General features: G+C 34.7%; 2 protein-coding genes across 2 annotated transcripts in view; one reads left to right on the plus strand and one right to left on the minus strand.

Annotated features, from left to right (window-relative positions):
• The window catches only part of si:ch73-173p19.2 (V-type proton ATPase 116 kDa subunit a 1), a 15,354-nt gene extending 8,423 nt beyond the window's left edge, over nt 1-6,931 (plus strand). The window contains 9 exon segments of the mRNA XM_058765832.1: nt 1-124; nt 203-296; nt 778-896; nt 1,381-1,588; nt 1,669-1,776; nt 3,930-4,004; nt 4,172-4,289; nt 5,615-5,786; nt 6,175-6,931. The exon segment at nt 1-124 is cut by the window's left edge and continues 37 nt beyond it. Of these exon segments, the coding sequence (XP_058621815.1) occupies nt 1-124; nt 203-296; nt 778-896; nt 1,381-1,588; nt 1,669-1,776; nt 3,930-4,004; nt 4,172-4,289; nt 5,615-5,786; nt 6,175-6,265 (1,109 nt within the window). The 3' untranslated portion in view covers nt 6,266-6,931.
• A 150-nt stretch (nt 6,932-7,081) lies between these two features.
• si:ch73-173p19.1 (uncharacterized) lies at nt 7,082-20,746 on the minus strand. The gene is made up of 17 exons (XM_058765830.1): nt 20,574-20,746; nt 19,210-19,316; nt 18,854-18,987; nt 18,469-18,629; nt 17,511-17,669; nt 16,949-17,414; nt 16,154-16,255; nt 13,757-13,847; nt 13,184-13,401; nt 12,859-13,101; nt 12,170-12,268; nt 11,886-12,079; nt 10,714-10,888; nt 10,401-10,557; nt 9,505-9,658; nt 8,836-8,947; nt 7,082-8,754 (listed from the first exon to the last, which is right to left on the minus strand). The coding sequence occupies exons 1-17, from the start codon at nt 20,586-20,588 to the stop codon at nt 8,558-8,560; spliced, it is 2,784 nt and encodes a 927-aa protein (XP_058621813.1). The 5' UTR covers nt 20,589-20,746; the 3' UTR covers nt 7,082-8,557.
• Nucleotides 20,747-21,429: the final 683 nt, after the last annotated feature.

A 21,429-nucleotide genomic window follows, 5' to 3' on the forward strand; every position in this document is an offset into this window, starting at 1 on the left:
TGCTCATGGGAATGTTCTCCATATACACTGGTCTGATTTACAATGACTGCTTCTCCAAGTCCTTCAACATCTTCGGCTCTTCCTGGCGTGTTCGGCCCATGTTTCAGCCCCATGGGCCTTGGCAGTATGTATGCTGGACGCTTGCAGACTTTAAAGTAGTCGCTTGCTCTTTTCCACTCTGATCGTTTTTTCTTTATGTCAGAAATGAAACGCTGCACGAGTATCACCATCTTCAGCTGAACCCATTTGTGCCAGGAGTTTATTCTGGACACCCGTATGTGTTTGGAATCGATCCGGTCAGTGCGAACCTGGTCATATATTTAAGTTTAGCATTTTCATGTTATTCTTTGACCTAAACCTGCATTACATAACATGATCTTGACATGTCTTTACGATGATTTGAGAGTTTGAACAGAAGTTTGCTTGTCTTACTGGTTGTCTTTATTCACTCGGTGAACAATCAGATTTGTTTGATTTCACAACATGTGCAAGGGAATGAAAAAGTACCTTTAATAGCAAATATAAATAAGTACATGTAAATATAATTAGAATTAAAATAACTGTTTTCCATTTGAATATATTTTAAAATGTATTCCTGTGATCGAAGCTGAATTTCATAATTCTACTATGCTGATTTGCCGCTTATCTTAATTATTCCAAAATTCGTAAATGTGTGGATTTGAACAACAAAGATTTTGAAGAACGAAGCATTGATTTAACAGAACAATGTAAACCTATTAAAACTTGAATGAATTTTAATGTACATTTTTGTTGTAGGTTTGGAATATCGCATCAAATAAGCTGTCCTTTCTAAACTCCTTCAAGATGAAGATGTCGGTCATATTGGGTGTCTGTCATATGCTCTTTGGACTCACCCTGAGTTTGGTCAACTTTGTGTGAGTATTTGGTTATCTTATATAAATTAAGGCAAAATTACAATTTCAATCAATTAGATTGTCAAATGCTAATGCAAAATATTAGGACATCTAAGTATTATACTGAAATTTTATGATGTAATAATTTTGTCTAACATAGAAAAATAAAAAGATATATATAAATCTACACAGTAAAAAAGTATATGATCAATAAGTCATGGCAACATGTTTTTCTCATCAAAATAATTTAACCAATTTCAACTGCACTTTTTAACTTATAGACAAGATTTGAAAAAAATCAGCTACAATTTAAAGTTAAATTAAAGTTTTTAAATTGAATTACATAGTGGTAATATTATGATTAAAAGGTAGCTGATTGTTTTAAAAGTACCATCTCTTCACAAAGTCCAGATGTGAAATAATGTATCATATCAGTTGTTAACCCTTATGGTCATCACTGTTCAGAAATCTGTGACTTTTTGCTTTTCTCATTTCTTTTTAACAGACATTTCCGAAAATTCCAGGACGTTTTCCTTCAGTTTGTTCCGCAGCTGATCTTCATGCTGTCTCTCTTCGGATACCTGATCTTCCTCATCCTCTATAAATGGTGCATCCCTCTACGCTCTGAAACGGCTCCCAGCATTCTGCTGCTCTTCATCAACATGATGCTGTTTGATTACCAGTCTGAGTATAAGCTTCTTTACGCAGGACAGGTTTGGATTCATGCAGTTGGCATTTCATAGCTGAAGTACTCAGCGTTACAGATTATGACTGAAGCTGTAATGCTCTACAGAAAGCGGTTCAGATCTTCTTGGTTGTGTCGGCTATGCTCATGGTTCCTGTGCTGCTTCTGGTCAAACCCCTCCTCATCTACAGGACCCGCATGAAAACCAGACACCAGGTGGGTGAGCAGAGCAGAGCAACCCTGTCCCAAGAAGAACACCCCAAAAATCACTAAAATAAATAAAATTTAATAATTAAAATTAGTTCATGTCAGCTGATTGCCAAGGCAGTATTTCTCATCTTCATTTAGTTTAATGATGTACTAAAATAGCAAAAATTTAAAACTGTACATTAACTAATAATAATGACAAAAATACACAACAAAATAACCACAACTAACTAAATTATAATGAAAGTAAAAATATAAAAATAAAAATTCATTCAAAATATATTCACAAAACTAAAATGGTACTGATTTCAACATTTTTATTATTAATTCAATTATGCACATTTTAATTGCAAATTAAATCCTTTCATTGAAAAGAAAAAAACTGTAAACCTATTAAAACTTGAATGAATTTTAATGTACATTTTGTTGTAGGTTTGGAATATCGCATCAAATAAGCTGTCCTTTCTAAACTCCTTCAAGATGAAGATGTCGGTCATATTGGGTGTCTGTCATATGCTCTTTGGACTCACCCTGAGTTTGGTCAACTTTGTGTGAGTATTTGGTTATCTTATATAAATTAAGGCAAAATTACAATTTCAATCAATTAGATTGTCAAATGCTAATGCAAAATATTAGGACATCTAAGTATTATACTGAAATTTTATGATGTAATAATTTTGTCTAACATAGAAAAATAAAAAGATATATATAAATCTACACAGTAAAAAAGTATATGATCAATAAGTCATGGCAACATGTTTTTCTCATCAAAATAATTTAACCAATTTCAACTGCACTTTTTAACTTATAGACAAGATTTGAAAAAAATCAGCTACAATTTAAAGTTAAATTAAAGTTTTTAAATTGAATTACATAGTGGTAATATTATGATTAAAAGGTAGCTGATTGTTTTAAAAGTACCATCTCTTCACAAAGTCCAGATGTGAAATAATGTATCATATCAGTTGTTAACCCTTATGGTCATCACTGTTCAGAAATCTGTGACTTTTTGCTTTTCTCATTTCTTTTTAACAGACATTTCCGAAAATTCCAGGACGTTTTCCTTCAGTTTGTTCCGCAGCTGATCTTCATGCTGTCTCTCTCGGATACCTGATCTTCCTCATCCTCTATAAATGGTGCATCCCTCACGCTCTGAAACGGCTCCCAGCATTCTGCTGCTCTTCATCAACATGATGCTGTTTGATTACCAGTCTGAGTATAAGCTTCTTTACGCAGGACAGGTTTGGATTCATGCAGTTGGCATTTCATAGCTGAAGTACTCAGCGTTACAGATTATGACTGAAGCTGTAATGCTCTACAGAAAGCGGTTCAGATCTTCTTGGTTGTGTCGGCTATGCTCATGGTTCCTGTGCTGCTTCTGGTCAAACCCTCCTCATCTACAGGACCCGCATGAAAACCAGACACCAGGTGGGTGAGCAGAGCAGAGCAACCCTGTCCCAAGAAGAACACCCCAAAAATCACTAAAATAAATAAAATTTAATAATTAAAATTAGTTCATGTCAGCTGATTGCCAAGGCAGTATTTCTCATCTTCATTTAGTTTAATGATGTACTAAAATAGCAAAAATTTAAAACTGTACATTAACTAATAATAATGACAAAAATACACAACAAAATAACCACAACTAACTAAATTATAATGAAAGTAAAAATATAAAAATAAAAATTCATTCAAAATATATTCACAAAACTAAAATGGTACTGATTTCAACATTTTTATTATTAATTCAATTATGCACATTTTAATTGCAAATTAAATCCTTTCATTGAAAAGAAAAAAAACTGTAAACATATTTAAATTAAAAATATCAAATAAATGTAATTATATATGTTTATACCATTTACAAATATATTAAATTTGTTTAAAGTGCATGAATAATAATTCAGTTCAGTAAGGTTTTCTTTGAACATTAACATTATATTTCGGATTTATATTTATTGGTGATTTATTTATTAGTTTTTTTAATTATACATTTCAGTATATGCAAAATTGAGTATACATTTTTTTTTACAATTTTATTTATTTGACATTTTCAAGTTGCCAATACATATTTAGAATTTGAATTGTGCATAAAAATATGTTAAATATATTTGTGTCTGTAATAATGTTCTGATTTAAGTGATTGTGGTCTCTACACACAGGTGTTTGGAAACAATCTGAATGATCAGCATGAAACAGATACACGCTCCTCCTCACATCATCAGAAAGATGAGATGGTAAGCTTTTGGTATAAGATAAGTCTTTAAATGTTGCTTAAAACCTACTGAATACTGTTAAGTAATATCTTATATACTACATAATATACAAAAATGCTCAAAAGTCTTTACAAGAACTATTCTGTGCATCCAAAGAGGAAAGATCATTTCATCTGTTTCTTCTTCAGACGAGTATGGGAGACATCTTTGTGTATCAGGCCATCCACACAGTCGAGTTCTGCCTGGGCTGCATCTCCAACACGGCCTCGTACCTTCGGCTCTGGGCGCTCAGTCTGGCTCACGCAGGTTTGTCCTGTCGCAATGCTTGCGTAGTAATAGACAAACTGTACGATCACAAAATAATGGCTTCTGTTTTATTATCTAGGTTCTTTGTGTTTTCAATTGTTTCTGAGTGACTGATTGTATCAACAGTGAGTAAATGAAGGTGTGCAGTTTATCAAGAACACCAGAGCATGGTTTACGTTTTTTACCATCATTTTTAACATCTTAATTTAAGGGAATCCATGGCTGAGTGCTTTAATGTTCAGAATTTATTTCTGAAAATGCACTACTGGTCAGAAGTTTGGAATAATTAAATGTTTTTCAGAGAAGTCTTTTATGCTCACCAAGGCTGCATTCATTTGATTAAAAAGACAGTAAAAACATTAATATTGTGAAATAATATTACAATTTAAAATGACCTCTTTCACTGTTTTCTATTTTAATATATTTCAGAGAGCATTGTAATCAGTGATTCTAATATACTGATTTGGTGCTCAAGAAATATTTCTTATTATTATCAATGTTGAAAATAGCGGCTTAGTATTTTTGTGAGAATATTCATACACTACCATTTAAAATTTTGGGACTTGTACATACATACACATATATATATATATATATATATATATATATATATGTGTGTGTTTTTTTATTTTTTATTTATTAGTTCAGCAATTATGCAATAAGTTGATCAAAAGTGACATTTATAATATTACAAAATATTTATGATTCAAATAAATGCTGTTTTTCTAACTTTCTATTCATCCTGAAAAAATGCATGTTTCCACAAAAATATTGAAACCCCAAAAATGTTTTCAACATTGATAATAATACAAACAATTATTAATAACTGAGCAGTAAATCAGCATATTAGAATGACTTCTAAATGAACATATTTATTTTTATTATAGTACATTTTATGTGCCAGTAAACATGGTAAAGGAAAAGTTCACATCAAAATATCAGTAATATCATAACCATTTTTTCACCCTCATGTAATTTCCAAACCTGGATGATTTTTCTTTGCACTATAGCACACAAAAATACACACACACACACACACACACACATATATTATATATATATATATATATATATATATTTTTTTTTAAGATTTTCAGTGAACAATGGTTTAAGTTTCAGCATGCTCTTCACACAACGCTATTGTTTATGTTGTATGGAAAAAATTCTATTGCAATCCACAGAAGAAAGAAATAACTACAGGTTTAGAATGACATGAGTGAGTAAATAATGACAGACGGTCCATTTTGGGGGGAACTATTCCTTTAAGAGACACAATGACGGAGTAAAATGGTAAATGAAAGTAAAGTTGTGTCTTTCGTCTGCAGAGCTGTCGGAGGTGCTTTGGCGTATGGTTCTCCAGGTGGGTCTGAAGATCTCCTCTGGTATTGGTTCACTCATGCTGGTCCTGCTGTTTGCTGCTTTCGCTGTTCTCACCGTGACTATTCTTCTGGTTATGGAAGGCCTGTCTGCATTTCTGCATGCTTTACGACTACATTGGTAAGAACAACACAATTCATGAGCAACGAGTAGGAGACTTCACTTTAATTCTTTTAACAAAGAAGTTATGAGATTTATCATGCATATAACAACCTTGCACCTTACCCTTGAAAGCTGCTTGTTAGTCAAGGTGTTTGACTTGTTCTTGACCCTTGACATAGAACATGTTTGTCTATCTATTTTTAATCTATTAAAGTTTACATATATCTGGCCCAAAGGTCTAATGTCTCTGTACTTGAAGTGTGTCCAAATTTAGCATTAATAGTGTGAGAGTTTATCGTGAGGTTCAGTATGTACTTCTGTTTATAAAGCATGTTTAAATATTATACAAATAGTGATATGAAAGTAGTTAACGTGATGTTTTTATGTGCTTTGTGTTTGTTTTCAGGGTTGAATTTCAGAACAAGTTTTACGAGGGATCCGGCTACAAGTTCACACCCTTGTCCTTTGACAACCTGTTAAAAAGACAGCAGTTATAGTTTTTATATGTGCTATTCTTGTAGTTTTTACTGTAAATATGTGAATGTAAATGCATATTTGAAACCAGGGGTTTTCAACAGGGATCTCACGATTATTGTTTAAAATGAACTGCTGAAAATTTGCAAGATGTAGATGAGTTTGTTTCTTCATCAGAACAGATTTGGAGAAATTTAGCATTATATGACTTGCTCACCAGTGGATCCTCTGCAGTGAATGGGTGCCGTCAGAATGAGAGTCCAAACAGCTGATAAAAACATCACAATAATCCACACCGTCTTTACATCTTCTGGCTAAAGTGTGAGTCCTCTATGTTGGTGAGTTTTGATGTTAGAGGACAAAGGGATGGACTTTTTCCACATTGATTATGGACTCATATTTTGGCCAGAAGCAACAGGATAATGTAAAAACACCTTAATGATGGATATGTTTCTTAAAAACAGGCAACTTTGCACTTCACAAGACATTTATCGTGTGGATTATGAAATTGTGTGATGTTTTTATCAGCTGTTTCGACTCTCATTCTGACGGCACCCATTCACTGCAGAGGATCCATTGGTGAGCAAGTGATGTAATGCTTAATTTCTCCAGATCTGTTCCAACGAAGAAACAAACTCTCTACAAAAGTAACTTTAAAAAATAGTTACATTTACGTAGGCCTGCTTGTTATTACAAGCCAGTTGTGTAACACTGTAACATTACCACTAATGTAAATAATGTTCTCAAAACTATTTTTAAATTTGATTAATTATTTTACGAAACACAGTTCATATATAGATACAAATTATAAAGGTAAAAAAGCAATGAAAAGACAAAAGTAACCATTGCAAAATGTAGCTTTTATTAACGTTGTAAACCTAAAGTATAAAATAGTTTTAGACCATCCTAGTTACCTGCAAAATAAACTATACAAATGTGGAGCTGACTGAATGAATTTACTGTACAACATGCATCTAATACGAGCTGTGTCATACATTCACACTCAAGAGGTGGATTGTGTGAATTTGTGTTAATAGACTTCCTTGACGAATTGTTGTGAATATTTTCTGTATACTTGCACTAATGTCACAGAACTAACATTTTCTAACACATCAAACAGCATTCAGTGGGTTAACAGTGAAATACCTATTTTGGGGTTGTAGGAACATACACACTTGAAAATTCATGGCATTTTAAATAAACATGAAAAAGACGCTACCGTGTTCATGATGCACCATTGACTAGCTCCTGAGTTCTGAATGTAAAAAACAGAGTTTGTGTCTCATTTTAATTCAGACTAGACAACTGTTGGCAACAAGAATGCATTTGACAGTTTCAACAAACCTTTGCGTCAAATCAAGACAGAACAGCACCGTGCATTCGAGGTATGTTTAGAATTTAGAACTTGACTTTTTTTTCCGTTTATACACAGACCTTTTTTCCAGATATGATTGAGATCTTCATGTTTTTGTATTTTAAATGTTATTGCATTCAAACGCTTAAAGGTACAACACTAATGCACACAGAAACAGTCGAATGCCAATGTGATGATGCTATTCTTTTTTCTTTTTTTTTTTGGTATTTAACGATTCACAACTTTTTTGTATCTTATGAAAGTTAAGGACAGATGCATGTTAGTGCAAACCTGGATCTATTTAATGCCAGTAGACTAATAAATCCTCTAATTAAAAGATATACTATTATACAGGAGTAAAACATCTGCTAGGTTCAGTAACATGCCAGTAAAACAACACTGACTTAGGCATGTAATTAAATGAAATGCCAACTTCCAGTCCAAAATGACTTTCCACTTCAATCAATCATTCTGATGCATTTATCCAAAATATATCCACGTAAAATCTGTGTGTCATTCATTAACATATCATGTTCATGCACAAATCCTCAATACACAATGTAAAAGATTCAAATACTTCTACATCTGTCATGCAAATTGTTGATTATCAATATTTGAGCTTCATTATTACTAAATTATGACGCCGTTAGGTTTTTTTGGTATGCTGTATTACAAGTCGTCAGTATTTTTAAATGATATTTTAATAAATTTTTTACAAAAAAAATGCCCAGAAAATATATATTTGAAGTGTGCATATTCATGACACCTTTCAAGTTCCAGACAAAATGCAGGTTAAGTATGAACACTTGTTCATTATGCTGTTTAACCACATTCAATAACGTATTTCAACTTGATTGTCGAACCCAACTGAGATTGTAGTGCTACTTATGGAAAAAGGAAGCTCTGAATAATCTGCCCTCTGAAGGTACCATGGCCGTGTTTGAAGAATGCACATAAACATCTAGGATCGTGTGGCGTTGTTGCCGTTATCGTCGTCGTCGTCAGACTGTTGGTCTGGAGGAATGGCGCGGGTATGGCTGGCCCGTACGCTGGTCAGATGAGGGCAGGCCGAGATCAGGTTAGCAATGCCCACAAGAGTTACGCCTGTGCCATCCAGGTTCACTTGACTCAGCTGCATACGACACAGGAACTTCAGACCTGAGGAGTAGAATTCAGTATGTTAGAGATGTTTCTTTACTAGAAAATGAGTGTGGAGGGAATAAGACTGCACAAACATACCCTGATCTGTGATTCTGGTTTTGCTGAGGTTGAGCTTCAGCAGCTGTGGACAGTGAACTAGACCTCGTCTGATCACCGTATCGCCCACCTGTGTACTGGCCAAACCCATCACCTACAAAACACACATTGAATACGTTGAATCCAGAAATATTATATATATATATATATATATATATATATATACACTATTCTTTTCAATTATACAGAATATTACACAGTAAGTTAATAAATATTATTTATGCTAAAATGTAATTTATTCCTGTGATGCAAAGCTGAATTTTCAGCATCATTACTGCAGTCAGTGTCACATGATCCTTCAGAAATCATGCAAATATTCTGATTTGCTGCTCTAAAAACATTTCTGATTATTATCAATGCTGTTTTTAAAGATTTTGAAGATTTTAAGGTTCAAAGGAAAAGCATTTATTTGAAATAAAATATTTTGTTACATCATAAATGTCTTTACTGTCACTTTTGACAAATTTAATGCATGAATAAAATTTTTACATTTTTAATTTTGATTTTTAACACATTTGATTTAATTTTTAACTACACAAAGAAAATAAATATATAATAATTATTATAATATTTATACTAATATATATATATATATATATATATATATATATATATATATATATATTTATATTTATTTATTCTCTACTGTACCTGCAGATGTGGTAAGTGTGTGATCAAGGCTGCAACGCCCCTGCTGGTGACGGCTGTACGGTCGAGACACAGTTCCTGGAGCTCTTTTAGACTGATCAGTCCCTGCAGCCCGCTGTCACTCACCTGAGTGTTGCTAAGAGACAACTTCTTCAACCTATCAGGTGAAAAGGGGCGGGTCATCATTACCATCTTTGGTAAAAGCAAAATACCATTCTAATGAAAACAGAGAAATGAATCACAAACGAAAGGTCTACTCATTCCAACAGCATAAACGAAAAACTGCAGGACAATGCAAATTTTGATTGCTTTAAAGCAGTAACACAGCAACGGCATGATATATATATTTTTTGCTCAGAATGCTGGAAAATGTACTAAAGAAACTTATCGGTCTGTGAGTTTTATCTCCAAATAAACAAAACAAAGTTAATCAAAAACAAAAAACACTATTTGTTGACAAAAAAAGAACAGTGTGAATAAGTCTTGCTTGTGGCACACATTCGCTCTTGGTGTGAATAGATTGTTGCACATAAATCAGAGTTCCCACAATTTCTGACCAAAGAATTTCCATTATTTCCATGCCTTTTCCAGCTGTTACTAATGACCGGACAAGAAATGTTAAAACTCCAGCTAAAGAAAATGCTGAGCGTAACTACATTTGATTAATTTCCATGAATTTTGAAATTCTCTAATATTTCCAGGTTTTTCTTGACCGTGGGAAACCTGAAAAATGGACACCAACAATTTGGGATCTAGCCGGTGATTTCGTAAATAACTCTAAGTAAGCCTATTCCAGCATTACAAGATTTGCACGGTTGCATTGCACCACATTAAACCAGAACAGCAGCTCCTTTTCTCATGTGATTTTCTGTATGGACACTTTGGACCTAAAGCCCTACCTGGTCATGCTGGCAAGCTGTGTAATGCCGTGGTCAGTGAGCTGAGTGTAGTCCGTCAGGTCGAGCTCTAAGAGCAAAGTCTGTCTGGAGAGAAATGCAAGTCCACTGTCTGTCACAGAGTGTCTGCCGGGCAGGGTGAGCTGGGTAAGCCTTAGGCCTGCGTGGAGAAATCAGACAATGTAGTAAATGCTCTTACTTCACTAAAACCCCAAACAGGATTGACTAACTTACAAAACACATTTATGCATGCATAAAGTACTTCATAAATGATGCATAAAAATCCATGAATACAAATAGCACTATTTGGCTGCACCTGAAATGATCTCCAGCGTGTGGTTTCCGTCGGCTACCGGTATGCCAGCCAGGCTGAGAGCTGATAGGCTGGGGTGGGTTGCTAGGCACTGGAGAGTATCTTCTCGTACACCTGTGCCATCCAGGTGAAGCGTCTGCAGGTTTCGGAGCTCTGCGAGTGCAGACACATCACTCACCTCAAGGCAAAAGGAGACAAATGTTAAATAAATATTGGGTAAACGTATAGTGAATTCCATTATGCCATTCTATCATGGTCCAAAATAAATAGACCTTTCAAACAAGCACTGTAACGGCTTCATGACGTTGAAATTGCGCAAGCTAATTGTAGTTTGTTTGAAGGGACAAATGCAATCTACTGTTCATAAGGACACATTAAATTGATCAAAAGTGACAGTAAAGACATTTATAATTGATAAAGTCAGCATATTTGAATGATTTCTGAAGGATCATGTGACATTGAAGACTGGAGTAATGATGCTGAAAATTCAGCTTTGCATCACAGGAATAAATTACATTTTAAAATATATTAAAATAGAAAATGGTTATTTTAAATTGTGTATATATATAACTAACTATATCTATTTTTTTGGGGAAAAGGGTTTGCATTCTAACAATAAACAAAATATTATAATTATAAATAAAATATTATAAAATGATTTGTGCAAATCTATGTACCCTAGTGAAAAAATAAAATGTATTTGAAATACATTAATTTTGTGCTACAAGTATACTACAATTACATTGACATATTTATGTACTTAATAAAAATACCCTGCAATTGTACTTTTGGTATACTTAAAGTCTGCTAAATTGGAACAACTAATTTTGTGCTTAATGAAGTAGTGCTGAGCTCCAACTACTGAAGTATATTCGATTGCAAGTATACTTCAGGTACACTTGAAATATCTTGCATTTAAAGACTGGTATTTATACAGAGACCATACAATCCTAATTAATAGAGATATTAAAACATAAAACATTTTAGGCATAATATTAAGAAATGTGAATTGTGCAATAAGGAAATACTCCAAATAAAGTTTAATCGTAATTTTATATCAGTAAGTCTTAAGTGATATGTCAATAAATATGTTAATGGATTTGAAGATACTTAGTATGAAATAAATGTATTTTAAATCAATTTATAGCATAGTTTTTTACCCCCCCTGAGGTTACCTTGGTGTGTTTAATACTGAGCATTCGTAGCTGTGGGACACATGTGGGCAGCACTCTCAGTGTGCTCTCTGTGATGGCCGTCTGATTGAGGCTGAGCTGACACAGCGCAGAAGAACCTGACTGCAGATACATCAGCAGACCTGCATCGCTTACTTTGGTCTGGTCCAGAGCCAGGAACGTCAGACTGCGCAGTCCTGAGATCAGACACAGACAGATGATGCATTTGTACATGATGATAATCTCTTATGGATGCTCCAGTGAGTGTTTCTGACACGCCGTCTCACCTGTGATATGCTGCAAACAGCTGTCTGTTAGTTTGCTACAAGACGACAGGTTGAGATGCTGCAATTTTGAAAGGTTGGACAAAACTGAAAGACCAGCATCTGCAAAAATGAAACAGGAAATGATTAACAGCTTTATAATTCATCTTACAAGCAAATCAAGCCAGTAATCAATAGAAATATGCCCTTTAGAAGATATCTTACAGATATCTAGTCATATTTCACCCCAAAAATCAAAATAAATACATATTTGATCAAATGTGTCTATTTTCATGGCAATTAAGCACATTTACACCATTACCATAATGCAAAAAAATCCATAAATTATATGTATATTTGTTTTACATCAAATGTTAATGTAATAACAAATCTTTACGTATTTTGATTTAATATTATTTGCAATACATTTATATTACACATAATAAAAATAAATACTAATTATTTTATTATTTATTATATAGCGATGATTTTATTTTTTTATTTGAACATTTTTCTATATTTAATTTATTAACATTTTTTATATGTTTATTATATTTTTATTTATTTTTACCATTACAGTAATAAAACAAAAAGTTTTTTTGCATTTCAGTAATGAGAATTTTGGGTTAAAATGTAAAAGTCTTAATGGTCCTAAAAAATTATTTATTGATCTATTTATTTATATACTGTAATACCATCTTAATATTGCACACCTGTGATGAGTGGGGAGTTGACGAAGCTGAGATGTTTGAGACAGGAAAACGCCCTCAGTTGCCGCAGAAGCTCGTTGGTGGTGTATGGGTAGCAGTTTAGGACAAACTTCTGCAACGGGCAGCCGAAGAACAGCTCCAGCGTACGCGGGCGGAGGAGACGTTCACGTGCCATATGAGCCAACAAGAGTTCAGCCAGCTCTGGGGTCAAACACGCCAAGCTACTGCTGTACTGCATGCTGGGAGCTGAGAGAGCAAGATTACGTTTAATGGCTTTTCTTAAGCACTCATGTGACTGGTAAATAACACCTTGTGGTCTGTTTCTGACCTGTCATGAGGGAAACGGTGGCCCTGGTGGCCATCGAGCAGAGAGAGGGCACGCGGGGGGTCTTGAAGGCTTTTTTGGGGGGCGAGGGATGCCCGTGTGGCGACTGCTGCTCGTCGTGATGGGCGGCTCGCTGTAAACGCTCGACCGCGGCTTGACCCGCAGCTCCACGCAACGCACGACCTTCCTCAGGGTCTGCTGGCTCATCAGGCTCCGCCTCCCTTCAACACACAACCAATTATAGTCACTTAAAGGGACAGTCATCGTTTACTATTATCAAAAGGTTTTGGGCCCCACTGAAAAATATCTTCCACAGAAGAAAGAAAGTCATACATATTTGTAACAATCAGTAGACTGAATTTTCATTTTTGGGTAAACTATCCCTTTAAGGACAATGTACACTGCTTAAGTTTTCCAAATGCTAAGGCAAACATATCTAACATTTTGTTTAGGAAACAAATCGATCAAAATTTTTTCTTACATTTATTGACATACCGAACTGTGATCTTTTTATAAAGCTCTTACTAATCACCCCACTCATTTCTCACCCTTCAAGCCCTTTAGAAATCATCCTACCTGAGTCTGTTGCCCTGCTCCGGCCAGTGATGTCTCGGCTCCAGTCCCACTCTTGCCCTGTTCTCCAGGAAGAAGGGCAACCGTGGCAGTCCTGTCAGAGTGAGAGAGAGAACATATATAAATTGTACAGAGGATTCTGATTTTTATACATTTATTCGATTTTTTAAAAATACATTTACACCTTAAAATAAATTTCCATGACTTTTCCAGTCATTCAAGATTACTGGATAAGGTTTTTGAAAATTATTTTTATAGAGACTGGACCCAAACAGAGAAGTTTCTAGCAGACATATGAATATTTTAGATATTAATATATTAGATATAAAGTACATATATAGCTATGCTCTATTTTGTATGCTCCATTTAATTTAAGAAATTAATACTTTTATTCAGTCAAACTCAGGACACATTAAATTGATCCAAAGTGACAGTAAAGGCTTATAAAATTGTTACTATATATTAAATAAATGCAGTTAAGAATCAAAGAATCCCGAAAAAAGGTATCCACAAAATTATTAAGCAATTTTCAACATTGATAATAATACGGAATGTTTCTTGCACACCAAATCAGCATATAAGAATAGTTTCTGAAGGATCATGTGACACTGAAGACTGGAGTAAAATTGAGCTTTGCATCACAGGAATAAATTACATTTTTAAATATTTCAAAGATGTATTATGTGTATATCACTTTTCAAGACAACAAAAAAATAAAATAAAATTGATCCCTGATATTTCCAGGTTTTTCATGACTGAAGGTATGCAGCAATTTTTCAACAATTTATTTGTACGACCCATAACCACATCAAGCAAACAAATTAAACTTAAATTGCTCCTTGCTTCTACCAAATTAACCAAGCATTCAATTACACAGCCTCTATCAAAACAGTTGCACTGGAACTAACTGCATATTAGGCTAATTACCATATTTTAGCATGTTCACAGGCCCGCCTGCTAAACCAATCCAGCTACAGTTAATTCCTGCGTGTCTCTGGTGTGCAAACTAAAATATGATCATCTTCACAGCATCTTAAAATGTTGACCAAAGCCGTCAGCTGCTTTCACTCCCAGCGTGTCTGAAATCCCCCGCATTAAACTTCCAATGTAAAGAGCCTATACGTAGAGCAGATGCAGTTCGAGCACACAACTTGCTTGCTAGTTGCGAGTTTTATCATTTGAAAGAGGTAAATGGGTTTTACTTCTAACCGGATCTAAACTAGGACAAGTAAGGTCATTAACCTCTTACCCAATATGGACTTCCATGAGTTTCTCACACTTTGGTCACTCGCTAAAGACCCAACGAAGGGTTACTGAACAAAGAGCTGTGATTCAGACCGACCTGAGCACAGCAGTCCAAAGGCAGCAATTCTGTGATTGTTTAAGATCAATAATCTACGTTATAAGATCGGTTACATCTCAGACAACACAAAACATTTCCCTAATGTTAGCTTTAAAGTTCCGGGAAGGTTTTATTTCTAAACAACCAAAAACTAACATTCACAGAACATTCTGGGAACCAAAGCTGGGACGAGACCGTGTCTGTATGATTAAAACAACAACTAATCTATTTTTTTTTTTTTAGTCAAGTATGTAGTTCTATTTATTTCATGAACAAAGCTTTTGCAGAATCATGAACAGTGACCTTCGGCGAGAAGCAATAAAGCTCCAGTTCTTGAATGTTTTGAAGGATTCTCTGTGATTAGAGCCCTTGAAGAAATGTTGGCACACTGTCTATTCATTACCATTCCGGTCCTCCTTTATGAGATTATGGCTTTTTCTGATTCAGTGGAGTCCAAAAGCAGCGTACATGGCTTTTTAGACTGGCAGATATCTTCTGTTTACAGTCTCATCAGGAATTCCCTTTGATCGTGGCGAGAAATGCTTGTTTTATCTTTGACGGTTTTTAGAGAGTTTCATCCAGATCAGAGTTTATTGTAATCAAGCCAATTCTAATTATTATGCTAATCGTGATGGTTTAGTTATTGAGAAATGAGAAATTACTTTTCACACATATTTTATTCATTATTAATGGCGCTGACTAATGCAAGCATCACTATTATTGATGCTCATACTTAAATTCAAAACTTAAGTATTAAGCTTAAGCACTTAACTCATCTCACAATGTTTGTGCTAAAAACATTAATGAAACATGAAAAACATGTAATTCTTTTAGGCAATCAGTCATATTTTTGCCTGGCAAACAATAAGAAAGGTAGGAAATATCTCATAGCTTTACAGGGGAACAAGGAGGTACCTGAGCCATAACTAGAGTTCAGAATACCATAAAGACTCTGGACTGTTTTACCTGTGCAATCATCTAGAAAACACCCAGAACACCCTAGCAACCACATAACAACACCCTGTTAAAATGTAGTGTGAAAGTAAAACGTTATATACCGTTGAGATGAAATGGAGGTACAACTTCTTCTTCTGGTGGCTCCTCATTTTCCAAATGTTCTTCATTTTCTGCTTCGCCTTGCACCAGTTTATGGCCTCGTCCTGTCAGAAGAAAATGTGTAATTACACAATATCAATTGCATTGAATATTAGATGAAATAATGGAACGAAATCTAATATAAAAATAAATTATAACGTAAACAAAAAAATGTACTTAAATGTTAAGCAAAAATAAGTAATATATCATTAACTAAACTAAAATGAACCATTTTTGTTGATTCAAAGAGCTAAAAATAAAATATAAATATTAGATGAAAAACAAAGTAATCAGAAATGAATAAATACAAAAGTAAATAAAACGTACAAACTGATAAAAACTAAACCTGAAATAAAAAATTAATTATAAAATTAAATAAAATTTTAAGCAAGTAATAAGTAATATATCATTATTTTAATTTCGTTTTTTAAATAATCCATATTTAAAAAAGAAACTAATAAAAATTCCAAAAGCACATAAAATTACTAAAAATGAAACATAAAAACTGAAAATAAAAGTCAAAAGAGTGCTGCAGTCTTTCAAAACCTGGAAGACTAATTCGCTATTTCTATGGGTTTTTATAATGGTATTTTTTGAATTTATGACTGTGGTAAATATAAATTGATGATACTTTTTACAGTCACGGCTGCAGCACTCAAAATATTATATTAAAAATATTAATAACTAGAAAATGAGTATAGAAATAATACTAAAATAACTGTGTGGTGCACTCACAAATTAGCCAAAGCAAATCTTACCCCAGTAATGAGAGGGTCCTGACAGCGGAGGTCCGACCCCAGGAATCCCAGCATACCCCACTGCTTCCTCCCACAGCTGATGGGGCAGAGGTGGAGGCACCTCCAGCTCCTCTAAAGCCCCGGCCTCCACCTGGGGTTGCTCATTTGATGGCGCCACTGGCTCTTCCGGTGGCTCCGGCTCCGCCTCTGCCTGCCCTACAACAGCCAATTGGGATGCTGGACTGGGCGGGTCCTGAGGTGTCTCGGGGGGTGTGGTCTGTATGCAAAGTGCAGCATTGGGAGTCAGTCCCAGAGACCGGAGGGAACAGGTTAGCTCAGCTTCCCCAAAGCGCTTACGAGGAAACCCTTGCAGGAGGGAGAAAGCAGGTAGCGAAGGATGGCGGCCGACAATGTATTGGACGACGTGACTTAAGGGAGTGTCTGCAGGAAAACGCTCGCGCATTGATTCCCCAGAGGGAAGACGAATCTATGACACAAACAAAACAAAGAGGATTGACTTCATGTGAAATAATGCCAAGAGCGGTTGTTAGAAAGCAGAGGAGAAACAGATGTGATCTCGCACCATGAGGATGCAGTGGTTGTCCACGCTGGTCTCCACACGTCCGCCCAGTCTCTGGCCCTGTCCACTGGATGGAGAGGTCTCAGCCGTGGCTTCGGTTTGGGCCTTCTCCTGCTGACTGCGCCGGTCCTCTGCTATCCTCTTCAATACCAACTCACGCTCCTAATCAAAGGACAAACCGTTAATCCACTGAAAACCAAAAAATGATCTTGAAGAGTATGAAACTGTGACAGCTGATGGAGCAAAAACACAGACTGCACTAAAAAGAGGATGAAAAAATGTTTCTGATAGTTTGAGGTTGTTTTCACATTTCACATTCACATAATTAAATTACTATAAAATATTAAGCAACAATGAGTAATATATCATTATTTACATTCATCATTATACAACGAAAACTATTGAAATCATTTTTGTGAATTCAGGTAAAGCTGAGACTAAAATATAAATATTAGATGAAAAACTTACACTAATCAAAAGTTAAATACAAATAAATAATAAAAAATATATATAAAAACTAAATAAACAAAACTAAATAACTAAATGGAACTAAACCTGAAATAAAAATAAATGATGAAACAAATGAACTTAAATATCAATAAATAAGCAATATATAATTTTCTATATATATATATATATATATATATATATAGAGAGAGAGAGAGAGAGAGAGAGAGAGCTATCACAGCCATTAATTATGTTTTAAAGTATTTTTCTTCTCTCTATATATAGTATATTGTCTTTTAATAGCACAAAAAAGAAAAAAACATAATAATAATATTTTAACCAAGCTTTTTAAACTGGTATTGGTCATCAGTTTTGCTGTATTTAAAAGAACATATTTTGTGTTCCACAGAAGAAATCATGGAACGATATGGGCGTGAGTAGATTCATTTCTGAGTGAACCAACCCTTGCTTATGGAGCTTTATTGTAAGAACATGAACCCTTTCACTGATTCACCTGTTTCTTCTGTCTCCTTTCTGCCCGCGCCTCTTGAGCCACTCGCTGCCTCTGCTGCTCGTGGAAATTACTCTTATCCTGCTTGATCCGTGTTTCCAGGGGTGGTTGCTCTTTTGCCGTGGGAGCGTTCACAGAAGGAGGTGCCAAGACCAATGAAGGACCTAAAAGCAGAAAATTCTTCTGTATTGCATAACACTAAAGATTCCAGTATTAACATCCTGCTAATGATCTGCAGCACACTAAACACACAATCACATGACCTGTGAGTCACATGCTAGTTTAAAGTAAAACACATTTTCCTTCCCAAAAGAATGTTAACACTCTTGTGAAAGAAGTCTGTTTGTGTCATGCAAATGAGTAAATGAACAAACTGTGCTGTTTGTACCTGTTGCTTCAGACTGAGAGTTGTTGTTAGCGCTGAGAGCATCTTTGGGGGGGTTGAACGCAGAAAACGCCGTCTCTAAAGGACCTGAAGGCTGCTTGACTAGTTTATGCCGTGGACTCCCACCCTGCAAAAGCCTTCATAGCAAATGTGAGAATAAATGAGAGGGCTGGTGCTTAATAATCAAACACAATGCTGTCTAATAACACTTTTAATATTCCCTAAAGCCATTGAATATAGCCAGACAGGTCTATGACTAGCCTACACGTTTCATAACTGGTCACACTTTTTTCTCTAGGGAAAAGTCAAGAATAATTTAGAAAGCTTATTTTATTATTTTCATTCATAAAAACATTTACCATTCAGCCGCATCTGGTACAGAGAAGAATCCAGCCTGCATCGCCGCCTGTATCTGATCTTCACTGAAGCCCATCTCAGTGAGGGTGCTGATGAACCCCCCTATGGTCTAGAAAACACCACAACAATCTGAGCTCCAATGCAAAGGTATTCTTTGTAATACCAAAACATTTAGTACCACATGTACTACTACTCAAAGGTTTTGACACACTTAAATTTGCTTAAAAATTTAAATTTGCTCGTTGCTTAAATGCTTAAAATTTGCTTTGTAGACAAACACAAATTGAGCCAAAAGGAAGGAGACTTTGCTTAAATAAGATAATTTGATTTCACATTTTTGGTGATGATATTCCCATACTTCCAATTGTGTTATTTAATGACTAGACAACCAAAAATGTACATAATGGATGAATTTAATAATAATAATAATAATAATAATAATTCTTTATATAAATACTATATATGTATATATATATATATATATATCGTTATTTTTATATAATTGATTAATTTTATGATAACACATCTCTAAGTAAAAGATGCACATGGAATCAGTGCAAATAAAAGGCTGTAAAATAAGGTCCTTTTAACATGTAAAGGTGACAACACATGCTTAGAACAAACACGAACACCTCACTTAATCATAGCATTGATTATGCACACTGTACTAATGCTGTCACCACAGATTTCACATGATATCACAGTGGACTTTACCTTGATACAGTTTGGTTTCTTCTTCTGTTTATGAATTCTCGTGGGACAGCAATAGTGCCATATTTGAGACAAGTGCAATATTTGTATAAAAGCAGTATTTCCATTTTATCAGGATTGAGGTTACAAAAGCTGCTATCCCTTGAACAATAAAAGCACGCATCAGTTCACATTTACTTATGATTCATTTCCTTATTATTTTTATTTCAATCCAACCATGTTGCCCAGTGCAAGTAGGCCATGTCAATTCAGTTTTAACTGTCTGAAGAACACTCAAAACACTTAAAAAGGTGAATCGTTTATATTATTTGATTGCATCTGGTATCATTCAATATACATTTGACACCGCAATGAACATGCATGCATGTAAAATCACTCATATTGTTTGCAATGAAGGTGTCAAGGGGCTTTCCTTCTGACTTGGGCCTACTGTACATTTCCTTGTAATCTTAAAGAGTTACAATAACAATGACTGTATAACTAAAAGCTTCACGAGACAATAATAAAAGGTTGTGCGTTATGCTGGACTATAGAAACTTAACGCACTTGTCACAGTTTATCATGTTTTATCTATGTCGGCAAGCTAATATTGCAATGCAATAAGGTTTATAAAAAAAAATATTATGACCGATTCTGATTAACAATAATCGCTTACCGCTGTGGAGTCCATAACTGTATTTAATATCCTCAAAAATGCTGGATATATGGGTTAGTTGTCACTTTGCAGAAGATGTTTATTGATTGTCCGCACAGTAGAATGGTGGCGCATACGTCACGGGTGCTCTTCCGTCCGGACTGTTTGCTCGACGCTGATTGGATGACTGACAGCTGGAAACGCCCCTTTAGGACTGTCAATCACAGCTCGTAAGGCTGTATTTAAAGGAGCAGGCGCATCTCTACCCAGTGGAGTTCATAAACATTTACTAAAGCGTTAATGTCAGACAGTCACTTAGCGAAACACAATTATCGTTTGACTACAAAATCTGCTAATTTCTTTTGCTGTGGGTTTTGTTTTATTTTTGGGATGCAATAAGTGTTATTGGCCGGCAGGTGTCATATTTGGTCAATAAGGTCATGTTTGGAACAAAAGACATGGAACTAAAATAAGTAAAATATAATAATAAAATACGTTTTTTTCTCTTCTCCAACAAATGGTTAGTGAAAGGGGTGTTTAATATTTAGAAATGTCAACCTAGGAAGTCAAACTTAATTTTAAATGAGCCGTTTTATTTTCCATTACATTTACATTTACAGCCATTACAATTTTACACTACAATTTGAGTGAAAAATAAAGAGTTCTCATAAATTAAAGTTAGTTGTTTACAGCTAATAGTTGTTTGTATATAACGTCTACCGAATTCGTGGAATGTGCTATTTAACGTGACCATAAATTGTTTTAGTACTGTCCTGTTAGTTTGTTTTGCCGACATGCATTTATTTCAAATGCAGTTATTTTTAATGCTATTAAATCTTGTCATTGCGCTTTTATCGTTTCAGTAATATACCAAATA

Source organism: Onychostoma macrolepis, chromosome 24 (genome assembly GCF_012432095.1).
Source record: "Onychostoma macrolepis isolate SWU-2019 chromosome 24, ASM1243209v1, whole genome shotgun sequence".
NCBI lineage: Eukaryota > Metazoa > Chordata > Actinopteri > Cypriniformes > Cyprinidae > Onychostoma > Onychostoma macrolepis.

What these genes read in the sequence shown, in the direction of transcription:
- si:ch73-173p19.1 (XM_058765830.1), bottom strand. An exon ending in CTCTCAGTCTGAAGCAACAG is followed by an intron (nt 18,630 to 18,853) that starts GTACAAACAGCA and finishes TTCTGCTTTTAG; the next exon opens with GTCCTTCATTGGTCTTGGCA. An exon ending in CACGCTGGAGATCATTTCAG is followed by an intron (nt 10,558 to 10,713) that starts GTGCAGCCAAAT and finishes TTCTCCACGCAG; the next exon opens with GCCTAAGGCTTACCCAGCTC.